Source organism: Equus quagga, chromosome 9 (genome assembly GCF_021613505.1).
Source record: "Equus quagga isolate Etosha38 chromosome 9, UCLA_HA_Equagga_1.0, whole genome shotgun sequence".
NCBI classification, from domain to species: domain Eukaryota; kingdom Metazoa; phylum Chordata; class Mammalia; order Perissodactyla; family Equidae; genus Equus; species Equus quagga.
The window spans coordinates 25,638,575-25,666,183 of NC_060275.1; the positions used below are offsets into that span (position 1 = coordinate 25,638,575).

At 45.1% G+C, this 27,609-nt stretch overlaps 1 protein-coding gene across 2 annotated transcripts in view; it reads left to right on the plus strand.

Annotated features, from left to right (window-relative positions):
• Positions 1 to 27,609, plus strand: part of MYO5B (myosin VB) — a 344,955-nt gene that overhangs the window by 236,984 nt on the left and 80,362 nt on the right. For both annotated transcript variants that reach the window (XM_046671362.1, XM_046671363.1), the window contains exons 13-17: positions 538 to 660; positions 1,427 to 1,510; positions 12,835 to 12,990; positions 13,903 to 14,000; positions 20,408 to 20,494. In XM_046671362.1, the coding sequence (XP_046527318.1) occupies positions 538 to 660; positions 1,427 to 1,510; positions 12,835 to 12,990; positions 13,903 to 14,000; positions 20,408 to 20,494 (548 nt within the window). The remainder of the gene's footprint in view (positions 1 to 537; positions 661 to 1,426; positions 1,511 to 12,834; positions 12,991 to 13,902; positions 14,001 to 20,407; positions 20,495 to 27,609) is intronic.

The window sequence follows — 27,609 nt, forward strand, 5'->3', positions numbered from 1 at the left end:
TCAGGAAAGGCTTCAGAGAAGAGGACGGACTTGAGCCGAGACTGGACTGTGGTATTTAGATGAGCTTAGAGAGAGACAGGGCAGGTTTCCTGCTGCAAGAGTTGACCTGAGTGAACAGGAGCATGGCGCTGGATGTGGATGTGGTGTGTTCATGACATGGAAGTCACTGACCTGACTGGAGGAAAGAAGCATCTTCAGATTTGTCCCAGGAGTTATGACTCTACTCCTGTGCCCTTGGCTCCCACCCTCATCCTCTCCTAACCCTTCCAGCATCTGCCAACAAGCAGGCTCTTTCAGGCTCAACACACTCCTGCAAACACCATGGGAGCCAACCCACATGGCATGTTGACACGCCATGTCAGGATCCTAAGTGTCCACTGTTGAATCTTGTTTTCCATGTCCACTTAGGGTCCAGGTCTGAGGGCCAAATCCTGCCTCACGAGGTCAACTTACTGACAGACTTTATCACTCTGCCTCAACTCTTTGCTTCTTTTTTTCTCTTCACAAACAACTCCACGCTGTTTTGTGGTTCTGCAGGTCCCCAAAGGAACTGACCAGAACTGGGCTCAGAAACTCTATGACCGACACTCTGGCAGCCAGCACTTCCAGAAGCCCCGCATGTCCAACACGGCCTTCATTGTCGTGCACTTTGCAGACAAGGTGCGTCTCCTCTTTGTGGGCTTTGGTGCTCCATTAACCCCGCCCGAGGTAGACTCAGGATGTCTGGGTTAAGAGGGAGCTGTCCCTTTTGAATTCAAGTGGTCTGAAATCTCCATAGGTAGGGTTCCCTTCCACTCTTTCTTCCCCTCCCCACGCCATCTCTGTGGTCCAACAACCTGTTACTCCATGGCAGAACCCCACAGGGGATGGAGTTACCCAGTTGTATGCTTAACAAACGTTTGTTGAGGGTCTCTTTCCTGTGATTGTAGCAACATGTAAAATAGTCATGAGTCTACTCTCCTGGACCTTGCGAGAGAAAGGAAAGGATAAAAACGGAGTAGTCTCTTCTTTGGGGGCTTCTTTCCCAGTAACTGGTATATACGTGAAATTTTTCTACATGGATTTCTGTTCTGTGTGCACTAGCCCAGGGCTTCTCAAATTTCACTGTGCACCTAAATCACCTGGGGTCTTGTTAAAATGCAGGCTCTAATTCAGTAGGTCTGAGGTGTGGCTGACAAGGTGCATTTTCAGCACCCAGAGGAAGCCTTTTATTTGAGGGGATCCTTTTGAAAACAGTATGTTTTTCTGTAAAATGAATACTCAATTTCCTCTTTGTAAATCCTGATCACATCTTGGGTTTGCATTTTAAATAGGAACATCTGTGGGTTTCCTATCTACTCACAACTCTTTTCAGAAAACACTGGGTGGATGAGATGAAACTGCACAAGCAGCTGCTGAAGCACGAACTACTGTTTCTGTTTCCTAGGTGGAGTACCTTTCCGATGGCTTTCTGGAGAAAAACAGAGACACGGTATATGAAGAGCAGATCAACATCCTGAAGGCCAGCAAGGTAGGAGCATCAGAAGTGGGAACTAGAGCAAGAATGCCCACAGCTAGAGCAGCAACAGTGCATTTAATTTCTGTTTAGCAGTCTACGGAAGCTTCCTATAAGCAAAAACGTAAAATAAATGGATTAGAAGGTAGGATTTAAGAGACACTTAAATCTACTATTTTGGAATGTTACTTTCTATTATTTCCAGAATGTATTTCCTTCTCATGAGCATAACAAAAAGATAGCAAATCGTGTGTCCGTTCTACAGGTAGAGGAAACGAGGCCCTCATTCACATACACAGATATTTATTAAGCACTTACCTTGTGAGGCACTGCCCTAAACACGCCCAGTGTCATACAAAGATAGAGAAGACAGATTCATCCCTCCAGCTGATTACATTCTAGTGAGCATGAGTGAGCAGATAAATGCACACACAGTAACTGTGCAGAGAGGAGGCATGGGAGTGGGTCATGCAGCCTTCTGCAGGGAGAAGTGTGGGTACCACCATTCCAGAAGGCTGACGCCTTGATGCAGATGCTGTTGCTGGCTTTAGCCTTTCAGAGGAAACCCAGAAAAGGGCTCTCCAGGATTTAGGAGGCTCTCTCTCAGATCACGTGATGCTGAGCTCACTGCAGGGGCCTGATAACACTAGAAATGGCAGATTAATGTCTCTTAGTGATAAGCTTTAGATGAATTTAGATGAATGCAATAGGGCGAGATGATGGCGTGGAGAAAATACACCCCACAAGATGGACCCAAGTACATAAAGGCAAGTAATCCTTATTAAGTCACGTGGCCCTCAGGCAAGGGGTTTAGGAAGGATTTGTGTCAGTACCAGTGTGTGGGCAGCCCAGGCAGACCCTGCCCAGTGTCCTCTCTGGATATCTGGAACATCAGGGAATTAGTTGTCACTGGGGCAATTTGCTTTGGGGAAATGTGGATATCATTTTGGAGTTCAGTGCAGGATTAATTCTCAGCTTGCCAAGTTTTCAGCTCTCTAGTCCATGGTACTTAATAGGACTTTTTCCATTCTTTACAAGGGTGAGGGGGGCACAGGAGAGGAGCCACAAGCCACAGGGAGAGAGTGGAATTAGATGGTTTGATCACTAGGAGCACATTTCCTCATCACGCATTTCTTAGAGGCCTGTGACCTCCTGTTAGTCTGACGCTGGCCTCAGAGGGCTGAGAAACTTTATTGTCTTGATGCAAGTTGCTTCTTTCAGGTAGAAGCACAAATAAGGGGTGAGGGAGAGAGAGTCGGGTACTTTCCATTAAATACAGAGTTTGGTTCTGACAGTGTATGGATTTTTATCTTAATTTGAGTATCTCTCAGGGATCGTAGAAGCTAAAAAGGAGTCTCTCACACTCTCTCTGGCAGAACATCTTTTATTAATAACTGAGATTTTTCCCCCCTTATTTTTATTTGACAATTTTATTGAGTATTTGTGTGATATGTAGTGGTGACAAATACATATAGTTAACCTCATGGAACTTACAGTCTAGTGAAAAAGATATACAGTTTAATTACAAATTTTGATAATGCTGTGAAAGTCAAGAAGGAGCTATGGAAAAGAATAATAGGCATAAGTTGGGAGTCCTCTGGACCACCCCAGGTTCAATCAGTTGCTAAGAAGATACTCAGAACTCAACATATGGTCAAACCCATGGCTATGATTTATTACAGCAGAAGGATACAGAGCAAAATCAGCACAAGAAAAAGGTGAATGTGGGGGACACCAGGTGCAAGCTTCCTGGAGTCCTCTCCCAGTGAAGTTGCACAGAATGTGTTTAATTCCCTCAGCAGCGAGTTGTGACAATACCTGTGAGGTATCTACCAGGGCAGCTCACCTGAGCCCTGGCATTCAGGATTTCGGTTGGGAGTCAGTTCTGCAGGCACCCTTTGCCTAGCACATGCCAGACATCCAGACTCCCAAAAGGAGAGCGGGTGTTCAGTATAAACCATGTTGTTTGCATAAACAGTTTAGGTATAGTGAGCCGTTCTTATTAGGAGGTGGTGAGAATCCTCCTGAAATCTAAATTCCCAGACACCAGCCAAGGGTCAACCTTGTAAGCAGGCCTTTCTCTGGATAGCAGTCTCAGGCCTGCTCTGTCACCTCTTTTCTGTACAGGGGGATCACTTTAGATTGAGGGTACTGCATCTACGGCCATACCACCCTGAGTGCGCCTGGTGTTGTCTGATCTCAGAAGCTCAGCTGGTTGGGGTCTGGTTAGTACCTGGATAGGAGGTTGAGGGCACTGGATTTTTGTTAGAAAAGAAGTAGTCATGTGCTACATAATGACGTTTCAGTCAATAACAGACCACCTATATGACGGTGGTCCCATAACATTAGTACCATAGAGCCTAGGCGTGTAGTAGGCCATACCCTCTAGGTTTGTGTAAGTGCATTCTATGATGTTCGCATAATGACAGAATTGCCTAACGACGCATCTCTCAGAGTGTATCCCTGTTGTTAAGTGATGCATGACTGTTTAGGCTCATAAAAAATTTAAATAGTATAGAAATATATAAAATAAAAGTATTCTCTCCCATTCCTTGACCCACCTTTTCATGAAACCCCATTCTGCATATACAAGCATATTGGTACATCTTTTTAAGATTGAAATGAATCACGTTATACATAGTCCTCTCTAATTTAATTTTTCACTTGCTGTTATATCTTGGCCACCTTTCCACATGAATACATATCTATTTCTTTTTTTTTTTAAACAGCAACTGCTATTTTGCTAATTCAAATAATGCTAAAATGAATGCCCTTTGCATATTTCTTTGCTTACTTGCATAATTATATCTGTCAGATAAATTTTTAGAAGTGGAATTGATGGTTCAAAGAGTACGCACTTCAAAAGTTTATAGCTATTGCTAAATTGGAGCACAAAACAGGTCTGTGATCTACTCTTAAAAGGGAATCGACTCCCTCTCTTCCCTGCCCACCTGGCACAACCCTTGCTCTTCCCTTTACCAACAAATATTTCTGAAGAACCGATGACCTTGTTACCAACCCCCCACCACCAAAAACCCTATGAGATGCTGTGAGGGTAGCCAGCAGCACTCAGAGATGAACCAAGAGGGGCTTCTAGGCCCACTAGACCCTAGCAGGTGGAGAGCTAAGAACTCTCCACGCTGAACCCATTCAGCGTTTCAGACATCCCAGAAGATAGAAAGCAAAGATCGACACCAGGTCACTATAAACCAACAGACAGGCTCTACACAGACTGCAGCAAATCAGAGGGATTCAAAGTGTGCTTTAAATCATTTGACGGATGGACATGTGTGGCAGCATCTGTCCTTGTAGCATTTTTAAAGCTCATTGTTTACTGAACCTCTGTTGTTTTCTGTAAAATTTTTAGTTTTCACATCAGTCCTGTGAGGTTTATAACTCTGTGCTACAGAGAGGAAAATAAAGACCTAGAAAGATACAAGGCCTATGGCATGGAGGTAATGCCCAATTTTTTATTGGTTTGCATCTCACTAAGCATAGATAAATCTCAAATCTTGTATGTCAATTCATAGTTTTACTTAAAGTATTTTTATTTTATGGAAGACCTATCAGCTTTTTTCTTTTGTGCGGCACCCTGACAAGAAATGAACAAATCATTGTGAATGATAAAGCAGAATGGGATGGAAGACTCCCGTGTACCCTACCAGCCAAAGGGATGTTTGAAGAACTCCTACCAAGAGCAGTGAAATAAAATGGTGCTAATGAGAATGTAATTAGTAAAGCAAGTTACACTGCCGACGAGCTTATAATGTAGCTAATTGCTTTCTCAGCTATCAGAGTGCTATAAATAGAGACTTAAGTAAAGAAATGCCTCTTTGAAACATGACTTCAAATAATTAACAGACTGATTTGTTTTAGATACTAAAGGTGGAGGTTTATAATAAACCTCCCAGTGTTTGTAATAAGTTTATTATAAATTTATCAATCTGAAGGAAAAAAATCTCAAAAGGAGAATATTTTCCTCTGAAGATGTCCCGTTCCAGGACAGCACAGAGTGTAGGTCAGAGGGACGAGGAGTGGATTGAGAGTTTATGCCACTAAGTGCCGGGCAGCAGGGGCTGTTCTGGGCAGTGTTCCTAGGCAGGCAGTCCTGATGCCATCTCTCCACTCCATCCCAGCAGAAGGGATCTTGAGAACAATATGGTCCAGAGGCCAGGTAGGTCATATTGGCCCAAAGCCACCTACCCTGGGCCGTGACAATCCCTCAGGTCCAAGAGTCAATGGAGTAGCTCAGACAAGGCCCAAATGCGCTCTCTCCCCATCTCCTTTCTGCTGCTTTGGCTTGACTTGAACTTACCAAGAAATGACCATGTACATGCCTCCATTGCTTTCCACACTGATTTGTCCTTACGGGTTACACACACATTCTATTTTGAGCAAATACATTTGCTTTTTAAAAAATGCATTATTTTTAATTTATTTTTTATATAACAGCTTTGGATATACTTGACATACTTTAAAATACTTGCTTTTAAATATATTTGGGGTGCTTCCTGTTTAAAGTCAGTTTGTGCTGGTAGTTAAAAAGCTTCTAGCAATATTTAGAATAAAGAGGTCACTGTGCAAGAGAGCTTTTAGTTGATAAAACAATATCATTGTCCTTTTTGCAATACAGAAAATCCACCTTTTTCTTCTTCAAAGAAATGAAGTGCTGTGACTTTTCCTCCAAAGCCCATTTAAAATTTTTTAAACAAAATATTTCTTACCTAAAAGTTGGAGATTTTTTTCCATAGGGGAGCATTGACCATGTAAAAGAATTGATTGCAAAGAAAGTGTATTTTTTTATTATGTTTGCAGCCAGAGTTTCTAAAGATAAGATTCTAGGCAAGAGATTCCGATCAAATGGTTATTATCGCGTCTTATTTTCATCTCTTCTGTCTGTTTTAAAGGAAAGATATTTTATGTTCTTATAAACAGAAGTGAATAGGCATGATTTCCAAGGTAGCAGCTATGTAAGTAGCTATAATTGACATTTTTCTTAAACTGTCAAATGGTCTTTAGAAAGTGTTTCCATACTTCTTTTAATTCCTTTTCTAATAGATTTGCCTCAGGCTTTTAAAATCTATATATAGACTTGAATAGCAGAGAATACCAAAGCCATATGGACACTTTCACATAAGTGACAAACAGGATGAGGGAAAAGCTGGGTTTGTTTGAAGGTATTATCCTAGTGTTTTCAAGATTGAAGGGAACAAATTTATAGAAAGGCCCAGGTGGATGCTGCTTCCTAGGGCTGCCCTAAGACGAATTGTAGTAGTTCCATTACTGGGCAGTCAGCTTATAAACACACTTTCCAATAGCTCAAAAGGCATAACTGGTGTTAGTCAATTAAAGGAAAAACAGCTTTTTCTCCCTCACTCAGAAATACGTTCTTTTGCATGAATCCTTTGTCAAGCAAGAGCTTGGCAACTACTTTTTATTGGGACTTCAGATTTATGTGTAGTTGGGACACTCCTGGGACAAGGAGGTCCCTGTCTGGCCCAGCTCCCTTATCCTGGTGAGTAGATGTGGGTGGGGAGGTGCAGTAATCAATATTTCTTGCCTAGCCTTTTACTGTTGCCTATAGCCCAAGGTTGAACATGGTACTTCTTGGCCTTTTGGTCCTGTGGTCAAACTGGATGTCTCTGTATGTTCACTGAGTTTGTAAAACAAATTCTGAATAGAATGTGAAGCCCACCCCTTCTTCCTAGACTTAATTTCCCAACAAATTCATCTCCCTTTCCATCTCAGAGATCCTCCCACTTACAGTGTAGTCTCAACAGTAGCGACCTACAATTAAAACATAGCTTTTAAACTAAATACCAATGCTCCAGACTAAACCTTGGTCATGTTTGTTCCCAAATTAAAGCACAGAGTCACTGTAGGTTAAAATCTGCCTTAAGCAGAAGTTTTCATTTTCTCCTCTCAAGTTATAAATCCTTTTATACTTCAAATAAGTAAAAGGCATAGCTTCTCTGATTGAAACAAGAGAAGGGGACTTACATTTTTAAATACTCTCCTTGTGGAATCTAATTTCAGGGCTTCTCATGTGATTTTAATACATGCTCCTGACCTTAGAACTTTACAGGTTTTTCACAGAACAAGCTACTATTAATTAATGATTTCTGTAAACTAGATCCCTCAAGCAGTGTAATCATGCAGTTGGTAACTTCCACCCATGACTCAAACATCTTGGAAATCCATTTCAGAAAGTATATGAATTAGAATACTTTATCAGTCAGTGCTTTGTTTTGACATGACAGGCTGAGTCACTGATGTTTTTAAAATGTGAACGTGGGGCCAGCCCGGTAGCATAGTGGTTAAGTTCGTGCACTCCGCTTCAGCAGCCTGGGGTTCATGGGTTTGGATCCTGGTTGCAGACCTATGCACTGCTCATCAAGCCATGCTGTGGCGGCATCCTACATACAAAAAAAGAGGAAGATTGGCACAGATGTTAGCTCAGGACAAGTCTTCCTCACCAAAAAAAAGTAAACCTGACTTCAGCCTCCTGTTACTTCTGTATGGAAATTTCTTGGTGCCCATCTGACTGGGCACATGACCCTTTCTCACATGTGCCTTGGCTCTCTGGCACTAGCCCACAGAGCCCCCTCTGCCTGGGCTGTCCTCTCCCTCCTCCTCCAGTCCCTCTGTTCCTGCCAGTTCTCATGTTCAGTTAATATCTGTGATGATGGCTTTCTGCCGTAGACTGAGAGCCAATGAGTCTTTAAACAAGGGGTTACTAGATGCAGTTTGTATTTAGAGAAAACTGACTGTTGGGAAGACTGTGTTTGGATGAAGTTGTGCCCAGAGGTAGGCACTTAAGTTTTAGGTGACGGCAGTGATCCAGGTAGGCCTGAACTAGGGTAGCAGGGTTCTGCTTGATTAAGAAAGGACTGTGAAACTTAACCATTGACAGAACTTGGTACTTGGTTGGGATAAGAAGTCGGGTGATGGCAAGATCTCTAACCTAAACTGGGGAATTTTGTGGGTGAAGACGGTTTAGGCTATGTCAAATTTGGAGTTTCCAGTGGGACCACCCAGAGGGAGGAAGATACTGAGCAGAAACTTGGAACTATGGTTCATGGTGGTAGAAGAGGATCGAGACAGGCTTCAAGGTGATAGTTGAAGCCATAGGCTTCCAGGGAATGAGTGTTAGAAAAGATAAATGGTGAGGATGCTGTTCTGGGAAACAGCAAAGCAAAGGAGAGAAGTACAGGAAGATGGAACAGTGAGAGAAGTAGGAGGAAAGTGGAGCTGGTGGGTCTCAGGGAAGAGGTCTTCCAAGGGGAGGTGTGGAGGCCTTCAAAGATGTCACGTAGGTTGGAGAATGAAGCTGCACCACTTCCAACCACCGGATTTGTTAAGTAGGGTCCCCAAAGGTTGATCTCAGGATCAGTTTCAGCAGCGTGGGGAGGAGGCCCGAGAATGTTTGATAGAGGCAGGTCTGAGAGGGGATGACTTGGAAGGCGGACTGTGGACGCCTAGCCTGAGGTGGCCAGGGGTAAAGTGCGAGAGAGGAGAAACAGCCAAACAGAGAGGTTTTTAAACAGGAAAGATGCTTGAACACAGTTATGTGTTTAGGGGAAGGAGCCAGTGAACAGGGAGAGGTGAAAGCTAGGAGAAAATGCAGGAGTCTAGGTCAGGCAGGGGTTTAAAGAAATCATCTCATTCAATTCCCTCACTTTTGCAGATGAGAACATTGAAATCTAGTAAGGTTAAGAGGTTTGCCATGGGTCACACAGCCGATTAAGTGGCAGAGTCACATCTAAAAATCAGGTCTCTTGGCCCTAGCTTAGTGCCCTTTTGACTCTGCTACCTCACCTTCTAGAGATCAGCTGAGTTCTAAGCTCTCCTAGTCTCTCTGAACTCTTCTAGGCACCTCTTGCAGCGCTTCACATGCAGTGGACTTGAGCCCCTTCATTTGGCTGCAGCCAGAATGGTCTTTTCCTAAAGGTCACTAGCCATTGCTCCCCTCTGTGTCATATTGTTGCTTGGGCTCTGAAGTCAGGCTGTCTGGGTCTAAATTATTGCTCTGATCTTGTACCCCCAGCCTCAGTTTCCCCATCTGTAAAATGGGGTGTAATGATACTTACACCACGTGGTTATTGGGTGAATTGAATGAGTTCATATGTGCCTGGCACATTCTAAGTGCTCAATAAATATTAGCTCCTCTTATTTTTTAAAAACCCTTAATGGCTTCACATTGCTCTTAGGATAAAGACCAGAATCCTCAACCAAGGTCCTGCGTGAGCTGGTTCCTCTTGCTTCCCCCTCACTGTGTATACTGTAGCTGCACTGGCTTTTTATTAGGTCTCTGAATGTGCAATTACTTCCCACCATAACGTGCTTTCCTCAAATAACCCACCAGCTCAAACATCCCTTCCTAAGAAAATCCTTTCCTGATTCCCCCTACCCGGGCTCCTGGTTCAGTCATGTCTATCTGTTGCTTATTTCCTTTAGGATGCTCATATGCTTTTAATTGAGGGGTTAATTAATTAGAGTTCACCTTTCGTGCTAGACCATAAACTCCATGGTGTGTCAGAGGCTGTGCTTGTTTTTGTTCACTTTTGTACTCCCAGCCTGGCACGGTATTTGTTGTGTATTTAGCAGTCAATAAGCATTGGTGAGTGAACGAACGAACGAACCAGTCAATCTAGTTTCTTGACATTCAGTGACCTAATATTTACTTTCTCTTTGAAAACACATGGAATTGAAACTAATAAAAGTATCAATTTTATGATGTTGACACACGCAAATTTTAGCCACAGATTTATAAAATTATATCCGAGTCTTTTATTCCTCTGACAGCCTAATTACTTTCCACTCTAGGAAGACAATAGTTATGACTTGAAATACCAAGTATGGAGAGAAAAGGAGGAAGAGGGTTCATTTCAAAGATGCTGGGAATAGGAGCAGAATGGTCACCTGCTGGCGGCTGAAACTGGGAGACGTCCTCAGTGATCTCGTTGGGGTGACCCTGCAAGTCACCTGCCTGACAACAAGGCCCTGTAGCAGGGGTCAGGGCAGGGGGGTGCTTTCCTTGGGAATATGGTAGCTTTCCCTAGTGTTCTCATGCTGTCACCAGCCTATTCCAGCCACAGAACAGACAGCAGTGAGGAGAGACTTGAGACATTTACCAGAGATGGTCATGGGCCTTAAGGTCATTAATTGGTGCTTTTAGACTGAACTTAAAACCCAGACTGTGGAGCTAAAGAACCACAGCTTTTCTTTGCGTGTAGATCACTGTGGTAAAAATTGGAAATCAGGTGCTGCTGATGGCTGGTGTGGCTGTACCGCTCAAAGCACACGCAGTTGCTGAGCTACTTTGTAACCCATACGGCTAGCTGATGTGTGGTGTAAAACGAAATACTGACTTGTGGTGTGCAATTACTTTTGACTCTAAAATTGAACTCCTAAAAAATGTAAACTGGTAATACCTAAGAGTGTGAGGGAGGAGGAAGTAATTTGTTTGTATCTTCTGTTTTAGTTTAAAATACTTAATATAGAAGATACACCCATAATTTGAACCAGCATTCGATGCTGGTTTTGAGTGTTAGCCATCATAACCTTGTGTATGGGGGTGAGCACACTCGCTCCACTCCTCTGTGATTATAAAGTATTCTTTGATCTATGAAATTCATGCAAGTTACCTTAATATGCAAAGAATATCAGAGGTCTTCAGACTGAGGGATGCTCAGTGAGCCACGCATCTGCGTCTACCTAGTTTCTCATGGAAAAAGGCCTCAAATTATTGCCAACGGTTCTCTGTGTGTCCTGGGGGAGGTCAAATGACAAAAGGTCCCAAGGGGATGGGATGGTCACCACATGTTTTATACCCCCAGTCCCATCACCCTGCAACTCAAGCATATTACCTACTGAGGTTGCAGAAACTGCCTTTGAGTAAATTGAGTTGCCTGGATCTAACATCCACGTTCTGAAACAGTTTTACTGGGCCACTAGCACCATCTTGCTCCTTTCTCCGGACTTTGTGATGTACTGATGTTGAGACATCACATGTTTACATCACGTGGTTACATCATGACCACGCACTGTCAGGCATCTCTGATGGCAGGAGGGGATGAGCCGGGGCCTACCATAGATTATAAAGTGAAAAAGCCCGTATGTGTTGCCTAATGTTGATATGTTTCTGGGACTTTTTGAATACCCCTGAAATACTGATGTGAAGTACTGGTGGATGTATGCCATTGAATTATCTTGTGGATTTCAGACCTCTCCTTTAGATGATTCTTTTACTTCCCAAGCTATTGGCATGGTGCTCAGGAAACACTCGATTAAACTGGGACTGAACTTGTGGAAGGTCTAGGAAGTTAAATGCAGAAGAGTATCAGAGCATGAGCTGACTGTCACCACCATTTAGGACCTGTAGCTTTACGTGAAGGTGATGTTGCACCTTGAGTTTTCCTTAGCCTGAGTCTCCTGCTGTGAATTTCAGAGGATATTGTCAGCTGGAGAAATGTTTCATGAAGTGCCCTTCTATGTGGTTAATCTTCCTCCTTTCATGATGACAAGGACCCTGTTCTTGCCACCATCACATCTAAGAATGGGTCACCTTCAAAAATCAACAGTGGATCCACCAGAACCTCCCCCCCACACACACACATGAAAGCCTCCAACAAGGAGGATGCTATGCAGATACCTCAGAGATAAAGACTGTGTCTTAAACCCATTTTTGTTTCCACTTCCTTGATATTGCTGGCATAAATAACCAGGGTGTCTTTGTGTATTGAAACAAGCTCTGACCTGGTCATCCAGAGGCCAGGGTTCTATCCCTGGCTTAGCCATTAACCAGCAGTCCTGGGTGAGCTGGTACTGGCCACCAGGCTGGTGCTGGGCAAATGGAGGTGGAAGCAGGATCCTGGTAGGTCCTTTCTCCCTGAGCTCCTCTTTCCTCACCTGCCACACGAAGAGTTGATCTTTATAGTTTTTCCAGACTTAAAATTCGTTGATTCTAAGTTTCTTCTTCAGCTCAAAAATATAACTTCCTTGGGCATCTGTACTTTTCCACTTTAGACATTTTTCATGTATATACCCCCTAATAAAATCAATAGAACTAGATGATGTTTGAGTGCTTATTATACGCTGCGTACTCTATCTTATATGGGCTATCTTCTTTAATTCTCTCCTCAGCCCTCATCAATGGCTTGTTTCCACTTTGTGTATATTATGAATAATGTTACTATGGACATTGGCGTACAAGTTTTTGTGGGGACATGTGTTTTCAATTCTCTTGGGTATATATTGGAAAGCTACTTTGAAAGAGTTTAAGCAACATAAAGGGCAAGAGATCTTGTTTGCATAATTCTTTGTATGTTTCTTTGTAGTTCCCACTAGTGGCTGACTTGTTTCATGATGACAAGGATTCTGTTCCTGCCTCCACCACATCTGGGAAGAGCTCATCTTCAAAGATCAACATTCGCTCCTCCAGACCCCCCCTGAAAGCCCCCAACAAGGAGCACAAGAAAACCGTGGGCCACCAGGTCAGCCCCAGGCCTCGTGGCAGGAAGCTGCAGGCTGTGGCACATGTGGCAGGGCTGGCCTCTCTCTAGATGAAGGATGGCTGCAGAGTCAGAGGGAGGCCACAGTCACCTGAGCATCTGCAGCCCCAGCCACCCAGCTCAATCCTTCTGTGTTCTTTGAAGAAGAAAACCCCAAAAACTTCTCTAGAGGGAACTGACAGGAGAAAGAGGGGAGATGACTGTAGCCCCAAAGAGTGCATTTAATCCCATGGTAGGACCATGTTAGAAGGCCACAGTCACCTTGTGGGAGAGGCAAGAGGGTCTAGAAGTCTGCAGGGTGGAGAGGTGGCCTAAATAAGCCTGGGGACCAGAAAACTGAAAAACAACTTCTGCTGTGGCATCTTCATGGGACTTTATGTCCAATGTGTCTCCCAAGAGAAGAGAGTGTGTGCCAAGCCCCTGGCGACCAGTAACTTTTCTATTTCTGTGAATTTGCCTATTCGGGACATTTCTCATTAATGTAATGATTTCCAGGATGCCTGGCACTGGATGCCAAGGCTCCAGGGCCTCAGGTTCAAGAACAGGCTCTGATCACAATGATTATCTTTCTCCTATCTCGTAGCACTTGCTCGCCTTTCATCTTATTTGATCCACAGCACTGAGTTAGACACATTAAGCACTAGTCTCTCCCCAATTTGATTTGAAGAGACCTGAGACCAGAATACAGGAGGGGCTTGATTTTGGTCATCTGGCAAGGTGGTAGTGTCAGAGCAGATCCCTGAATTTCTTCCCATCCTTCTGGATTAACAATAATAATCAAAATAATAATAGTGACAACGAATGCTCCTACCAGTCTATGGGCATTTCTTTATGTTTATTATACATCCACAAAATGTTAAACACATAACCAGGCACTGACTTTTGTCTCCCCAGTTCCGCACATCCCTGCATCTTCTCATGGAGACCCTGAACGCTACAACGCCGCACTATGTCCGCTGCATTAAACCAAACGACAAGAAGCTCCCCTTCCAGTAAGTGCCTGTGCGAGTGTTAGCCAGGCTCCTTTCTGCTGGGGTTGGGCTGGTCAAGCCCAGCCTCTACATGTTTCCTTGGAAGTTCAGGGGGAACAGGGACAGGCACAGTCTCACAGGGGTCTGCGGTCTTCAGCATGATGAGTAATTGCTCTTACACTCCCCAAATGGTTTATACACCGAATACAGCCCACAGACATTTACCAGGTTCCACCTGTCTGCTGTCCAGAGGATTCAAGAGGATGAGAAAATCCGCTTCCCCATCCTATGTTGCTTATGGTGGTGTTGAGGAATGTGCACACTTGGATCAAATAGAGGACCACATAAGAGTGTGCCATTAAATGCAGATGTGAGTGCGTCCCACAGCAAATGTTTAATTCAAAGACGGGAGAGTTGCTGGATTGGCCAGGGAGGGCTTTTTGCATTGAGGAAACTTGATCTCAAATGACGCGTTGAGTGATAAGACATGTGGATGGTTCTATTTCCACATCCCCTCTACCGCTGAGCTTCCAGAGTGATCCACACTTGCTCACCTTCCCCTCACTCTTCAGCCCACTTGGATCCAAATTCTGCCACTACTCTTACCTTCAAAATTTTCTTCCAGTTCTAGCTATGCTCCCATGGTAGAGCTCACCTAAATCTATAAAATACTGGTACTTCGGTATCTTTGTCCATCTCTGGTTTCTGCCAAATTCCAGGCCACTGTTTCTGCATGCCTACTGTAGCTTCATTGGCCAACTCACATTCAACATGTCTGAAACCAGACTCCTCATCTTTTTACCCCCCAAAATGGTTCCTCTTTGTTTGGTCTCTCTTGTAGTAAATGGCATAACCATTCCCTAACATCTCATCCACCCACCAAACCTGATCTTCCAAACCAGAAACCTGAGAATCGCTCTGGACCAGTGGTGTCCAATAGAACTTTCTGTGATGATGGAACTCTTCTATAATATGCATTTATCCAACATGTAGCCATGAGTCACGTGTGGCTATTGAGTGTTTGGAATGTGGCTCATGTGACCGAGGAACTGAATTCTTAATTTCACTTTAATTACATTCACATCCCCATAGGTGGCTAATGGCTACCATATTGGACCACATAACCCTTGGTTCTTCCTTCTCCCTTACTCCCCAGTGTCCAATCATTGTCAAAGTCCCACGGAGTCCACTTGGAAGTTTCTCACACTGCTCTCCCTTTTCTCTCCCTTCTACTATCACTTGTTTCAGACTCTCTTCATTTCTTGCCTGGAATACTGCCCTAAACCTTTAGAACAGTCTGCTGCTTACCTTTGCAGCCTCTTCTTCCAATTCCCTGAGCCTCCACACATGCCATTCCCACTGGCCTGAGGACTTATATTTTTAAATTTTTTAAGCACTTTATTTCCATCTTTCCGATTTCCTTTTTGGTCCTGGCATAATTTCTTCCTGTGAAATAATTTATTTTGGCAACTCTGACTCTCAGAATGAATATCTGAACTGCCCTCTCCAGTTCCTATCATTTAATGAAGCTTGACATCCACTCAGATGGGCCTTGTGCTGGAAAAGGTTAGGAAGACAATATTGAATCAGCCTTCTTTGAAGCATGCTGATTATTCAGTCTTTTCTCTTCCTTCAGGTTTCTGAGACATGCTTAGGAATACCCCCGTGTGGCATCTGTTTACCAACTGCCTCCAGAAGAAAAGAGGCTGTTCGAAAAGCAGCATATGTGAAAGACTTAGATTATGTGTGAAGGGCAGGAGCGATGTGCTGGCCCAGGGGGAGGAGAGTCGAGGGCTGGGTACCAGCTCTGCGCCCAGCCATCCGTGACCTTGGGCAGTTCGTTCATCAGAACCTGGTGCCTGCCACGTGCCAGATTCTCTTGGCCGGGTTTCCCATCCCGAATGAGAGGAGATGCTGGGGACTTTCTAGTCCTAAAATTGCGTTTTTCTAAGACCCTCCTTTGCCTTCAGGACCAAAATCTTCCTCCCAATAAAGAAAGTGGGGAGAATACTGAACCAAGACAGAAAACCTGGATTCTAGTCTGGGTTCTGCTGCCAATTGTTTGGCTAAACCCAAGCTAGTCCTTTACCCTCATTGTCTCATTTCTTCATCTGTCAATTGTGGTTAAAAACTAATTAAGGAGATAATGAATGGGGATTATCTGGGAGAAGAATAAAAGTTTATATGATTAAAATATATAATGTTGACATTCTAGAAAGGAAGTGCTGTATCTTTCCTCCCATCTCCTACGACTGGGCTTTCTCAACCTCAGCACTCTTGACATTTTGGGCCAGGTGGTCCTTTGTTGTGGGGCTGTCCTATGCACTGTAGGAAGCTTAGCAGCATCCCTGGCCTCTATCCACTAGATGCTAGTAGCATCCCCTCTGTTGTGACAACTAAAAATGTTGTAAGACATTGCCAAATGTTCCTTGAAGGACAAAATCGCCCCCAGTGGAGAGCCACTGTCCTACACTAAATGCTTTCGTGGCATCTCTTGTATAAAAGTCTTTGTCCCTCTGCTGCTTCCTTTATTCAGAAACCATCTATCATACCAACTACTCCCTGGGCACTAGGCCAGGACAGGTGGAATGACAATAAGGCTCCTTAAGGAGTTGCCAGTCACAAATAACTGATGACAACATAGAAGGGACTGTCAGTGGGTCTATAAAAGTGCCGCGGGAGCAGAGAGGTGAAAGAGCGATTAAGTATCCAGGGAGGAGGTGACCTGGGGCAAGTGTGATAATCTGGGATGCTTTGTAGGAGGAACTGGAGAGGTCTCCTGAAGGCCAGTCCACTGGTCTTGGAAGGGGCCATCCTGAGAGTCTCAGGGTCCTGAAGTGAGACTGCACAATGCCACAGAGCCCAAAGAAGTGGGTGGGGAGCTTGCACCCTGTGCAGAAAATCAGTTAAGTGGCGCGTGATTGCTGACGCAGAGCCCAGGTCTAACGCTATGGGATTCTCACTCTGTGTCCCGCAAGCTCCCGACTCTGCTGAACCTGTATTTTATTGGGAGGGGAAAGTATAAACCTGGATTTCAGCAGTTTGGCCCTATATATGTTTGGTAATTTATCAGTCCAGACTTAGATGTTGCCTGTCCACACCATGGTCCTCCAAAATTTAGTAGGTGGAAGGGCTGATTTTTTGCTCCTAGCCAACTGACAACCAATGTAGGGAGGCAAATTGAGAGGTGCATTTGACAGTGAGTTTTCTTTACTATTGAGGAGATAAGATTAAAATACAGAAGACTGGCTGGGTTTACTTGTCCCCCAGAGGGATGTGAACATGGAAAGATGATGGCAGTAACTTGTTTGTATAGTGTCTTTTTGTTCTAAGAGCGTGCCTCTCTGACATCACTTGATCATTATAAGAAACCAGTGAATTATAGATGGACAGATATTCTCAGCTCCCATTGAATGAACGAGGAAAATGAATTACAGAGAGATTGTGTTTTGCCCAAAGCAATACTAGCTGTTAGTGGCAGAGCTAAGGCCAGACCAACTTCTCCACTGCATCCTTGCTCATTCCCCCCAGCCCCCACAGTGGAAGAGAATGTGCAAGGAAGGAAATGATTTTGTTGAGGTCATCAAGAAGCTGGGAAGAATGTTAAAGCTGAGTTCAACAATTATTTGCCAAATGCCTTCCATGGGACCACCCTAGTGAGTGGAGGTTCCACAAGAAGACTGAGACAACACGTCCCCCCCAAAGAACTTAGACTGCACTGCATGGGAGTGGGGACCTTACACTCAGCAAGCCACATCTGGCCATTAGACAGGCCCCAGGGCAGAGCTAGGTGCCCAGTGGTCACAGTCATGATACAGGGGTACCAGAGCAGAGAGAGACAGGTGTGCTGGAAGAGTAACAGTCCTTTAAAGGAGGGAAGGGCCTCTCAGGGCGAATCAACTCATTTTTCCACCAAGGAAGCAGTGGTTGGTCCTGGAGGAAGTAGGGACCCTAGCGAGACCCACAGCCCTCAAAGGACTACAGGTCACAGATGCTTGCCAAGCACACTGCCCCTCCCCACCATGTGCAGTGGATTGAATTGGACCCTGTAGTTGTGCCAAACAGAGGGAAGAAGCCGATGGCCAGCCTGGGAAACACGGCTGCTGCCATCGGGTGCAGAGTGCCTTGAGGGAGAAGCCTGCAGGCCACAGAAAACCTTTCCCAAAGCCCTACTACATTGACTTTGCGTTCGTAACTCCGGGCCCAACTGACCCGCTTTAGAGAAGAGAGGAGCAAAACCGCAAACAGCATGGCCTACCTCCCGAAGCCTCCTCGGGTCACTCAAGGTCACAAGCAGCTTTTATGTCCTAAGGAGCTTCTTATGAGACTGATCGCTGCCACCGCATATTAGTAATGTTCTCCTTGGACCCCAGAACTGAGCTGGCATCCTGGGGAGGCCTCAGAACAACTACTAAGTGGATGGCAGAGTGAAAGGCTGCAGCCCACAGCAAAGTCTCAGCACATGTGTTTCCTTCTGTTTCCTCTCGTCCTGTATAGACCTAACTGGAGCTTTTTCTCTACTTAGAAAGATGACATTAACTCCTCTGAAGTAACCCTCTTATTCAGGACTCTGCAGAATTCAGTGCTCAGTTGTGCCTTACACATTCCAAGTGCCGTGGCGTCTTGGGGCTGGAGTAACCAGGAAGACTTTATGGAGGAGCTGGGTGTCCAGAGAAGGCAGGACCTGGGCAGGCAGTGGGAGACATGAGGAAGTCAAAGCGAGCACAGGCCTGGAGAATGTGGGTGTCTCCTGGGACACTGAGCCCCAGGACTGACGTGGAATGCAGAGGGTGCCTGGAGTTAAGGTCAGCTCATGGTCTTCAGTCACTGGAACCTGCCCACTGCTTTCCTACTGCCAAATGCTTGCTGACCCAGGCCTTTCCAGGGCACCATCTGCCTTCATGGGCTTCTGGGTTCCTGGCCCAAGTGCAACTCTGCATGAGAGAGCCACGAGGACTCAGGGCTAGACAGGTCGTACAGAGCCATGGGAGGACAGAGAGGGAGTCTCTGATGGAGAGAGATGAATCGAGAGTGGCAGACGCCAGACCAGATCCTTTCTGCAGAGTTCCAGAATCCTGAATGGGCCCAGCTGCCGGGAAAAGGACACCTGGGGTTGTCAGGGAGGGTGGCAGACTAGTGTGGTGAGAGGTTGCCCACTGGCCATTGTGGATCCTGGAGGTAAAGAAGCTGTCAACTGCATTTATCCAGCAGGGCAAGCAGGCTGCCCGACTGTCCAACCAAGGTGTATGCTGGAGCCAGTATAATCCCAAAGATGTGGGAGTAAGCCAGGTGGGCCTCACCCCTGCCCTCCCACTTCCCAGAGTGGAACGAGCAAAAGAGGCATGGCCCTTGGCCTTAGCTGGGCTGTAGAACAGCCAAAAAGAAAAGGAGCATTTATTTCTCATCCCTTCTCACCGAATGGGGCAGTAGTCTTAGCAAATTATGAATAGTGATCAATTCTAATTCAGCATAATTCTTTCTCTGTGAAGACTTCCTGGTGACTCCAGCCTACCTGCCATCTTTCCCTCTGGTTTCTTTCAGCACTTTTACTGTGTTTGTCACGTACTGCCTTGTAGTATACAACTTCTATACACTTTTCAACTCTGCAAGTGTGGATACTCTTAGAAAGCCCAGACTGTGTCTGACTTTTTATTCTACATTATCCTACTCAGTATATATATTTGAATAAATACTGGGTTTTCAGTGCTAAACTTAGGATTTTAGGGCATGTGAGTTGTTGAAGACATGGCTCATATCTCTAAAGATGGGAAGATAAACTTCACTTCTTAACTGAGCAGCTGTCATGATCATAGCTGACAATACATGTGCTTGTACCAGGCGCTGTTGTAACTGCTCTCATGGGCCATTACATTTAATCTTCACACTGACCCTATAAAAGGGATCCTATTATTATCCCCGTTTTGTAGACGAAGATACCAAGGCCCAAGGAGGTTATGTTACTTCCCCAAATTACACACGCAGCTGGTACATGACCACGTCACAATTCAAACCCAGATCTGCCTGGCCTGAAACACTCACCCTTTTAACTCCTGAGACAGACAATGCTTGTGGTGCCACCCGTATACGATTTGGCCATTGAATTAAGATAGATGCCCCTGTGGGTGGAGATAAGCAGGGACAGCTCTGGAAAGGAGGCAAGAATGAGTCTTGGAGGGTGGGCAGAGTTCAGGTAGGCAAAGCAGAGGAGGAGTATCCAGGTGAGAATAAGAATGTGCACAGAACAGAGATGCTGAAGTGGCTTGTGTGCCTGCCGATCGGTGTCTTTTAGTCTCTGCTTGGCCCCTGACCTGGAGCTCAAGGGTGCACGTCGGTCTGTACCTCGGTGCAGGAAGGGGTCATCCTTCCCTCTCTCCTGCTGTGTTTCTTTGCCAGCATGGCCACTCATTGCTTTTCTTCTTGTTTCGCAGCTTTGACCCAAAGAGAGCAGTGCAGCAGCTCAGAGCATGCGGGGTGTTGGAGACGATCCGAATCAGCGCAGCCGGCTACCCGTCCAGGTAACGTGCCCACCAGCCGCGCCCTCCAGCAGCAGCCAGAGTCTGGCTCCCCAGGGAACCCTCCTAGGTGCTGTCAGACAGGAATGGATCCTCCAAAGAACTTCCCAACACTGAGGGCCCAAGCAGGATGCTGATGGATGTAAGAATGTCAGTTTGGTCTGAGAAGTATGGGAGTCAACAGTGACATTCTCTGGGGCAGCTTTTCAAATTCCAAATTGGCGTTGGTGTGGGTGATGAGCTAGCTAGAGTTGCAAAAGAGGTTTCTCCTTTGCTTAACTCCCACCTCATCCCCTTTACCTTTATTTTTTTTTCACCTTTTTATTGTGGTAAAATAATACATAATATTTACCATTTAATCATTTTTAAGTACAGTTTGGTGGTATTAAGTACATTCATATCATTGTGCAACCATCACCATGATCCATCTCCAGAACTCTTTTCATCTTGCCAAACTGAAACTCCATATCCGTTAAACACTGCTCCTCATTCCCTCCACCCTCCAGCCCCTGAGAATCACCATTCTGCTTTCTGTCTCTATGAGTTTGATGACTCTAACTACATCATATAAGTGGAATCATACACTATTTGTCTTTTTGTATCTGGCTTGTTTCAGTTAGAATAATGTCTTCAAGGTTCATCCATGTTGTAGCATGTGTCGGAATTTCCTTCCTTTTTAAGGCTGAATAATATTATATACATCGTATATACACAATAATAGTATATACATCGTATGTATATACCACATTTTGTTTACCTATTCATCTGTCAATGCACCCCTTTGCTTCTTAGTATAGAATCAAATCTATAGTGGAAAGTACAATTTCTTTGAGTTAAAATACAGCTATTGTGATCTAACTTGCATTGTGGATAAGCCATTGAGCCACACCAGCATCTGTTGAAGCTATGACAAGACTCTGGATCTCCTCTGGACACTTGCCTGAAATAGGAGTTGGGGGGTGGATGGCGACCAACTAGCTCTCGTGAAATCATACTGCGTACCAGTGTCACATAGGCTAGACATCTCTGCCATGAATTGGAGCTGCACAGAGCCATCAGGGACCTCCTATCTGAAGAAGTCTCGTATGTATCAGGAAGCGGAGGGAGCCAGAAATGGGGCGGAGGAGATGCACTACAGGCCTCCCCTCCTCCCTGCCATCTCTCCACCTAGCTTTTTCCCACTGCAGTTGAAGAACCGCTTCAATTGCAGTGGTTAATTACCCAGAAACAACTTAACCATCAACAGTTCCCAAATGTTAGGCCTGGGGAGGAAGTTGCTGATGGAATTAGGAATTTGCGTTTGACCTGGAAAGTACAAAAACTGTCACTAATCTTCAACATCTAGGCAGCTTTTCAAAACCCAGCAGTTCAAGCATCGTTCAAATTGATCTGCTCTAGCCAGGACTGAAGGCTATTATTTTCTTTTCAACCACATCTCTCCCTATTTAGAAGAAAGACAGGGAGTATCCTGGGGCTCCATCTCATTTTTTGACCTTAGAGTCTGAAGACAAATAGCTGACAACTCCACTATTAATGAGGTGGGCCATGTTTGTACTTCTTAGATGAAGGCTGTGCATTCCTTTGTCCTGTCCGCCCTGTGGTGTCCAGCATCAGCCTTTGTATTGAGGGAATGGGGCTCAGGCCACGGGCACAGTAGTTCAGTTTTGAGTTCAAAGTACTATAGTCTGGCCATTAGATCGCCTTTCAGTGACTGCTCCAAGCACAGGGTTCCGATCAGGCCTAGTTCATTCAATTTAAGAGCTTGACAGAGACCTTAGGGAACTGCTGAGCCACTGATTTTCAAACCGTGTTCCATAGGCAGCTGGGCTCCACTCCTGCTCCCAGCTCTTCATCTGCTGGGCTCCCGGAAAGGTTTCTTTAGTCCACCACCTTTAGTCCACTGTTTCTCAAAACGGCATCGTGGTGCTGTAGTGAGTCAGTGGGTTGTGACCAACATCTTGTTTTTTTAATAAAATAACTTGTTGGAAAATATAAGATGGCAATTTGTGGTAGAAAGGGCATTGTGGCATGACCTGACTGCAGTGTTATATATAGGTATGGGTGCATCATGATGTAAAATGGGCTTTCACAAATGAGACCCAGAGAGGAAGTGAACTGCTCAAGGTCACCAGCTGGTTGGTGGCTGAGTTAGGACTAGAACCACCCGTCTTCCTCCGCTAGGCAGTTGTGGCCAAGCATCTTACTGCTCACATCAGTGAGGTCTCGCCATCCAAACAGGTTTATTGGAGGAGTAAGGTAGAGGGTGGGTCCTATGGGACTGCCCCCCACCCCAGGGGTGGGTCTAGACCTGAGGCCTGGTGTGAAACTGCTCCCTGTTCTGTCTAGCTTGTAAATAAACGTCCAGACTGCAAAACTGTGGCCTGGGCTAGAGCCACAGGGGCCCACTGGTTGAACTCTGGGCTTTGGAGTCAGGCCTGGATTCCAGAGTCAGCTCCCATACTGCTTGGCTGGGTAGCCTCAGGCGAGTAGATGCATCTCCCTGAGCCTGGTTCCCTTACGGTTAAGTAGAATGATTGTACTTACTCTATAGGTGGTTGTATGAATGGGATAATGCATCTGAAGTCCTCAGCACAGTGCTGGGCACTTAAGCATTTAATAAAATTTTATTACTCCTCCAGATATGAACAAGGAGTTGCATCCTTATGGGCATAATTATCTGGGTAGAACATATCGATACTAGGAGTTTCTAGCTTTGTTTTTGTGAAATCTCGATGTGGGATCACCCCAAAAGAGCATTCTGAAGTTCCCAGAACTCTCCAAGCGATTGAAAAGGTCAGTTTAAAAATTGTCTGAAGTCTTTTAAAGCAAACTAGAGCTAAGATGTCCCAGGTTAAACTATTTAGGGTCATTGTGCAAGAATCTTAGGGATCGGGGTCCTCACAGCCTTACCTCTGCCTCACGGAGCAGGGGCCCAGAGGCGAGCAGAGAAACGCAGGTGCTCATCTTTGTGTAAAACACACTATCCATGCTAATGATAGGCTTGTCAAGTGGGAGACATGAACATTGGGACCATGTCAAGCTGGGAAGAAACAAGAAGCATATAATAATGAGATTTTCTAAAGCTGGTGGAATCCTGGGGACCCTTCTTAGTGTATAAGGAGCCACCTGTTTCATCAAGAACTTTCCAGCAGAATGAATTGTTTTATGATAGGACAAGTGACTTGCAGAGGGTGTGAATCTTTTCTTGGAGAGCGTCAAGGAAAGGCTCGAAGTCTGTGGGTCTGACCTGGCTAACCAGAGACCACACTTCAGGCAGGGGTCCTTGCATGGCTCTGCCACCTCTGATTCACCGATCGAGCTTACTCACAGCCTCAGTGTGAAATCAGTGACAGCGTGTGACACTCACACTCCTGCAGGTTTTGCTGGCGCAGTACAAAATGATCTATTTTAAGAGGTGGAAGAGGAAGTGGAGTTTTACTTCTGTGGGCTCACATGAGCTTTATGTAGAATGGGAAGGTTTTCTTGCCGTCATCGTATCCTCCTCTCCTGCCAATCTGTCCTACTCCACGTCTCTTCCCGTTTCGATCATCTAGCTCTATGCCGATTGCTGTCAGGGAATTAAGGATGGAAGGTACGGCCTCTGCCCACCGGGAACTCACAGTCTAGGAGGAGTGATACAAGTCTAAAACAGAGAAGAGCATAGAATGAGGTGCAAGTTTGGGAGGAGCCGTGGCTTCACAGAGGAGGTGAAATTTGAGCAGAGCCTTGAAGGGTGAGGAGGATTCCGATTGGTAAGGAGGCCATGGGAGGACACTGCCAGCAGCATGGTGTCCAGGGACGGAAGGGATGATAACTTGCTTTTCCTGTCCAGTGCTCAGGGAAGAGGCTTTCTCTGCCAGCTCTGGCCCCGTTCCTAGTGTTGAGTGCTCCAGTCGTAACAAGCTGAGAGGCCAGCTGTGCATTTCGCCTCATCCGGACTACTCTGCCTTGGCAGCTAAAAGAAGGCATTCCCTCCAAGACTTCAGACCCACATAGGAAACGGCTCCCCTCCTGTGCCTTCCACCTTGCTGCAGTCAGAGTTGCCCACAAACTTGCAGGCCTCTTATGGGGCAGCTGATGGGTGTCTTTCCCTGCCCCCCTAATTAGTTCAGACTTCTCTGGAGCAGATCGTTAGAAGGGCACCTGTACCTTTTGTTTTTGCAATTGCAGGTCTTGTGGAAACTGTAAGGAAGGAAGGAAAGACTATATTTCTGGTATCACAAAAACTGTTACTTAATGCTGTCATTTAAATGTTTGGGCCTAAATCCAGAACACTGCCTTCCATATCCTCCTCACATTTGCTTGCTTACAGATTTTGCTAGAGGGTCAAAGAGAGGATTCCCTCCCCAAACTGCCATTTGGAATGTTAACTTTTAGAAAGAGGCACCATAGTTTTCTGGCATTTTTGTTAGTATTGGGATGGAGTTGAATCATCCCGTATTATTTTTTTTAGACCCCAATCCTCTTTCACTGTCTCCCCGCGGCCAAGCCACAGCACCTAGGGTGGCATTTATTTGGAAGATGAGTGGTGAGGGGGAAGGGCTCTGGGGCAGAACTGCCACACCTGTAAGCCTCTGACTGCACACATTGCCTAACTTTCTGCACCTGCCAACCAGGGTAGCTATTTGGAGTGACCTCACAGGTTAAAAAAAAATGCTAACTGCTTCATCCAGGAAATTGGTGTGTGTGTGCCGTATGTAGGGATAAAGCAAGTGATGTTTTACAGATACCGTGTGCCCAAGAAGGTGTTAGCTATTGAAGGAAATACACAATGTCATGTGTGCTGCCTCAGAGTGTAGAGTTGAGCAGTCTTTTTGTTGATCTGACTTTGAGAGACCTTCGTGGGCCCAGAGGGACCTGAGCAGATTGGAGGTTGTTGCAAAAAGAATCCAGCTCCTTGGCTGCCGAGACTCAAGACAGCAAAGTGGTTTCACTTGCATTAGCTTATCAGGAAACTGCACAACTTAGCACAGCTGTTTCCAACGGAAACTTCAACTTAAATGAAGTTTCAATTTAATTAAACTTCTTTAATTAGAGGAATTAGAATTTATACCGTTTTTTGACATTCCTCCTATTTAAGTGGCCTGAGGGCAGATATAACTTTACAGAGAAGAAAATGGCAAAGAAAAGAAAACGCATGGTCCAGGATCACAGGGACTTATAATCAGTGGTCCAGAGGGCAGCCCTTTTCAGCTGGGCATTTCAGGCCAAGTTCCTGCATCCAGCCTACTCATAGTGGACACAGAACTCTTAGCCCTGTTCCAAAATTAATATACGCCCAGTGCCACCAAGCTGGAGAGGACAAATGCAGAATTGCAAGCCAGCAGTGGCTTTCTGGTGCTCCCTCACCCCGCCCTCAGGCTTCAGTATACCTGTCTATTTTTATCTTTCCTAAGAATTATGGCTCTCAGTGAGTCTGATTTAAAATGAAAATGTATCATTCAATTTGAAATGTGCTGCAGGGGCTAAGAAATATGTTCATTATCATGTCTATAAAGCACTGTGATAAATGCACTGTCCAGGGAGAGATGCTCGTCCACGTATCACCCAGCTCCCCCTCAATGTGTCTGACGCCTGTGCAGTCATCTGTCTCCCTCTTCAGGGGTCCAGAGCAGCTTTGTGTCCTGGAGGAATTGTGAAGCAAATACCACTTAACCAAAAAGAGTCTGTGTGTGGGACTACTTGAATATGCAATGTTTATATTGAAAAGAAAAACTCATCATAAATATTCACTTCATCTCATTTTCTTCACTTCAGAAAAACTCAGTGGTGTTTCCGAGATTTCTACTCCTTCCCCAGTTTCCATCCTCCACGCAGAGTAAATAGTGTAGGATTGTAGGACTAGACGGAGGCTTGAGAAATTGCCTGGTTCATTTTCCCATTTAATCATGATTAAACTTAGACTCATAGTTACTTGCCTTGCTATTAAAAATCCCACAGAGAAAGAATAATGAAGAACTTGTTTTGGGGTGAAATAATTCTTTATCTCAGGATCTTACAGCCTTTAGTTCTGGCTCTTTTGCCTGAGAGCTGTGCTCAGTTCTTAGGGTCTGACGTAGGCTCTCACCCAGGGCTGCGCATCGCGGGCACGTGGAAGCATTTAACAATTCAGAAGCCAGGACCCCACCTCAGACCTGTTATGTCAGAATCTGCGGCTGTGCCTTGAACATCTGCCTTTTGGCAAGGTTTCCCCAGGTGATTTTTTAAAATGCATCCTGCCTTAAGATCACCGTCCTGGAGGCTAGTGTTGGTCACTGGGTAGACCACGTCTAGGCAGTGCTGGGTCTCATCAGATTTTCCTCTCTCCTCGCTTTATGTCTTGGCTCCAGATCAAATCCAGTGGGGAAGAATTATGATTCCCTCCGCCTTGCAGCAAAGCTTGGCAACTTTCAGACCTGGGGCCACCTCTGGGGCTGAGCCTGTGTTCCTCGGGAGGCCCAGGACATGGGTGCAGCATAGAAGGGGAAGCAAACAAGGGGTATCTGGTGGGTTGATCACCCTGCCACCTTTGCGCTAGGAGCCCCTCTCAGTGTCAGTGCTGAGATAATGACACAAATCCTGTGGGTATGTGTTAGTTTACGAAGGCCACCCACAAACCTCATCTCATTTGCTCATCACATTGACTTTTTTTATTGAGTTGTGTACTGAAAAATTCACCCTTTTAGGGTGTGCAAGTCAGTGGTTTTCATTATATTCACAGAGTTGTACAACCATCACCACTAATTTCAGAATATTTTTATCACCCCAAAAAGAAACCCTGTACCCATTAGTAGTCACTGTCTTCTCCCCGCTCCTCCTAGCCCCTGGCAAGCACTAACCTACTTTCTATTTCGATAGATTTTCTTATTCTGGATATTTCATATAAATGAAATCATGTAATGTCTGGCCTTTTGTGTCCAGCTCCTTTCACTTAGGATAATGTTTTCAAGGTTCATCCATGTTGTAGCACGAATCGGAACTTTATTCCTTTATATTGCAGAAACTACTTCATTGTAAGGATACACTACACTTTATTTTATTCATTCATCAGTTGATGGATGTTTGGGTTATTTCCACTTTTTGGCAAGTAATGAATAATGCTGCTGTGTACATATTTTTGTGTGGACATATATTTTTAT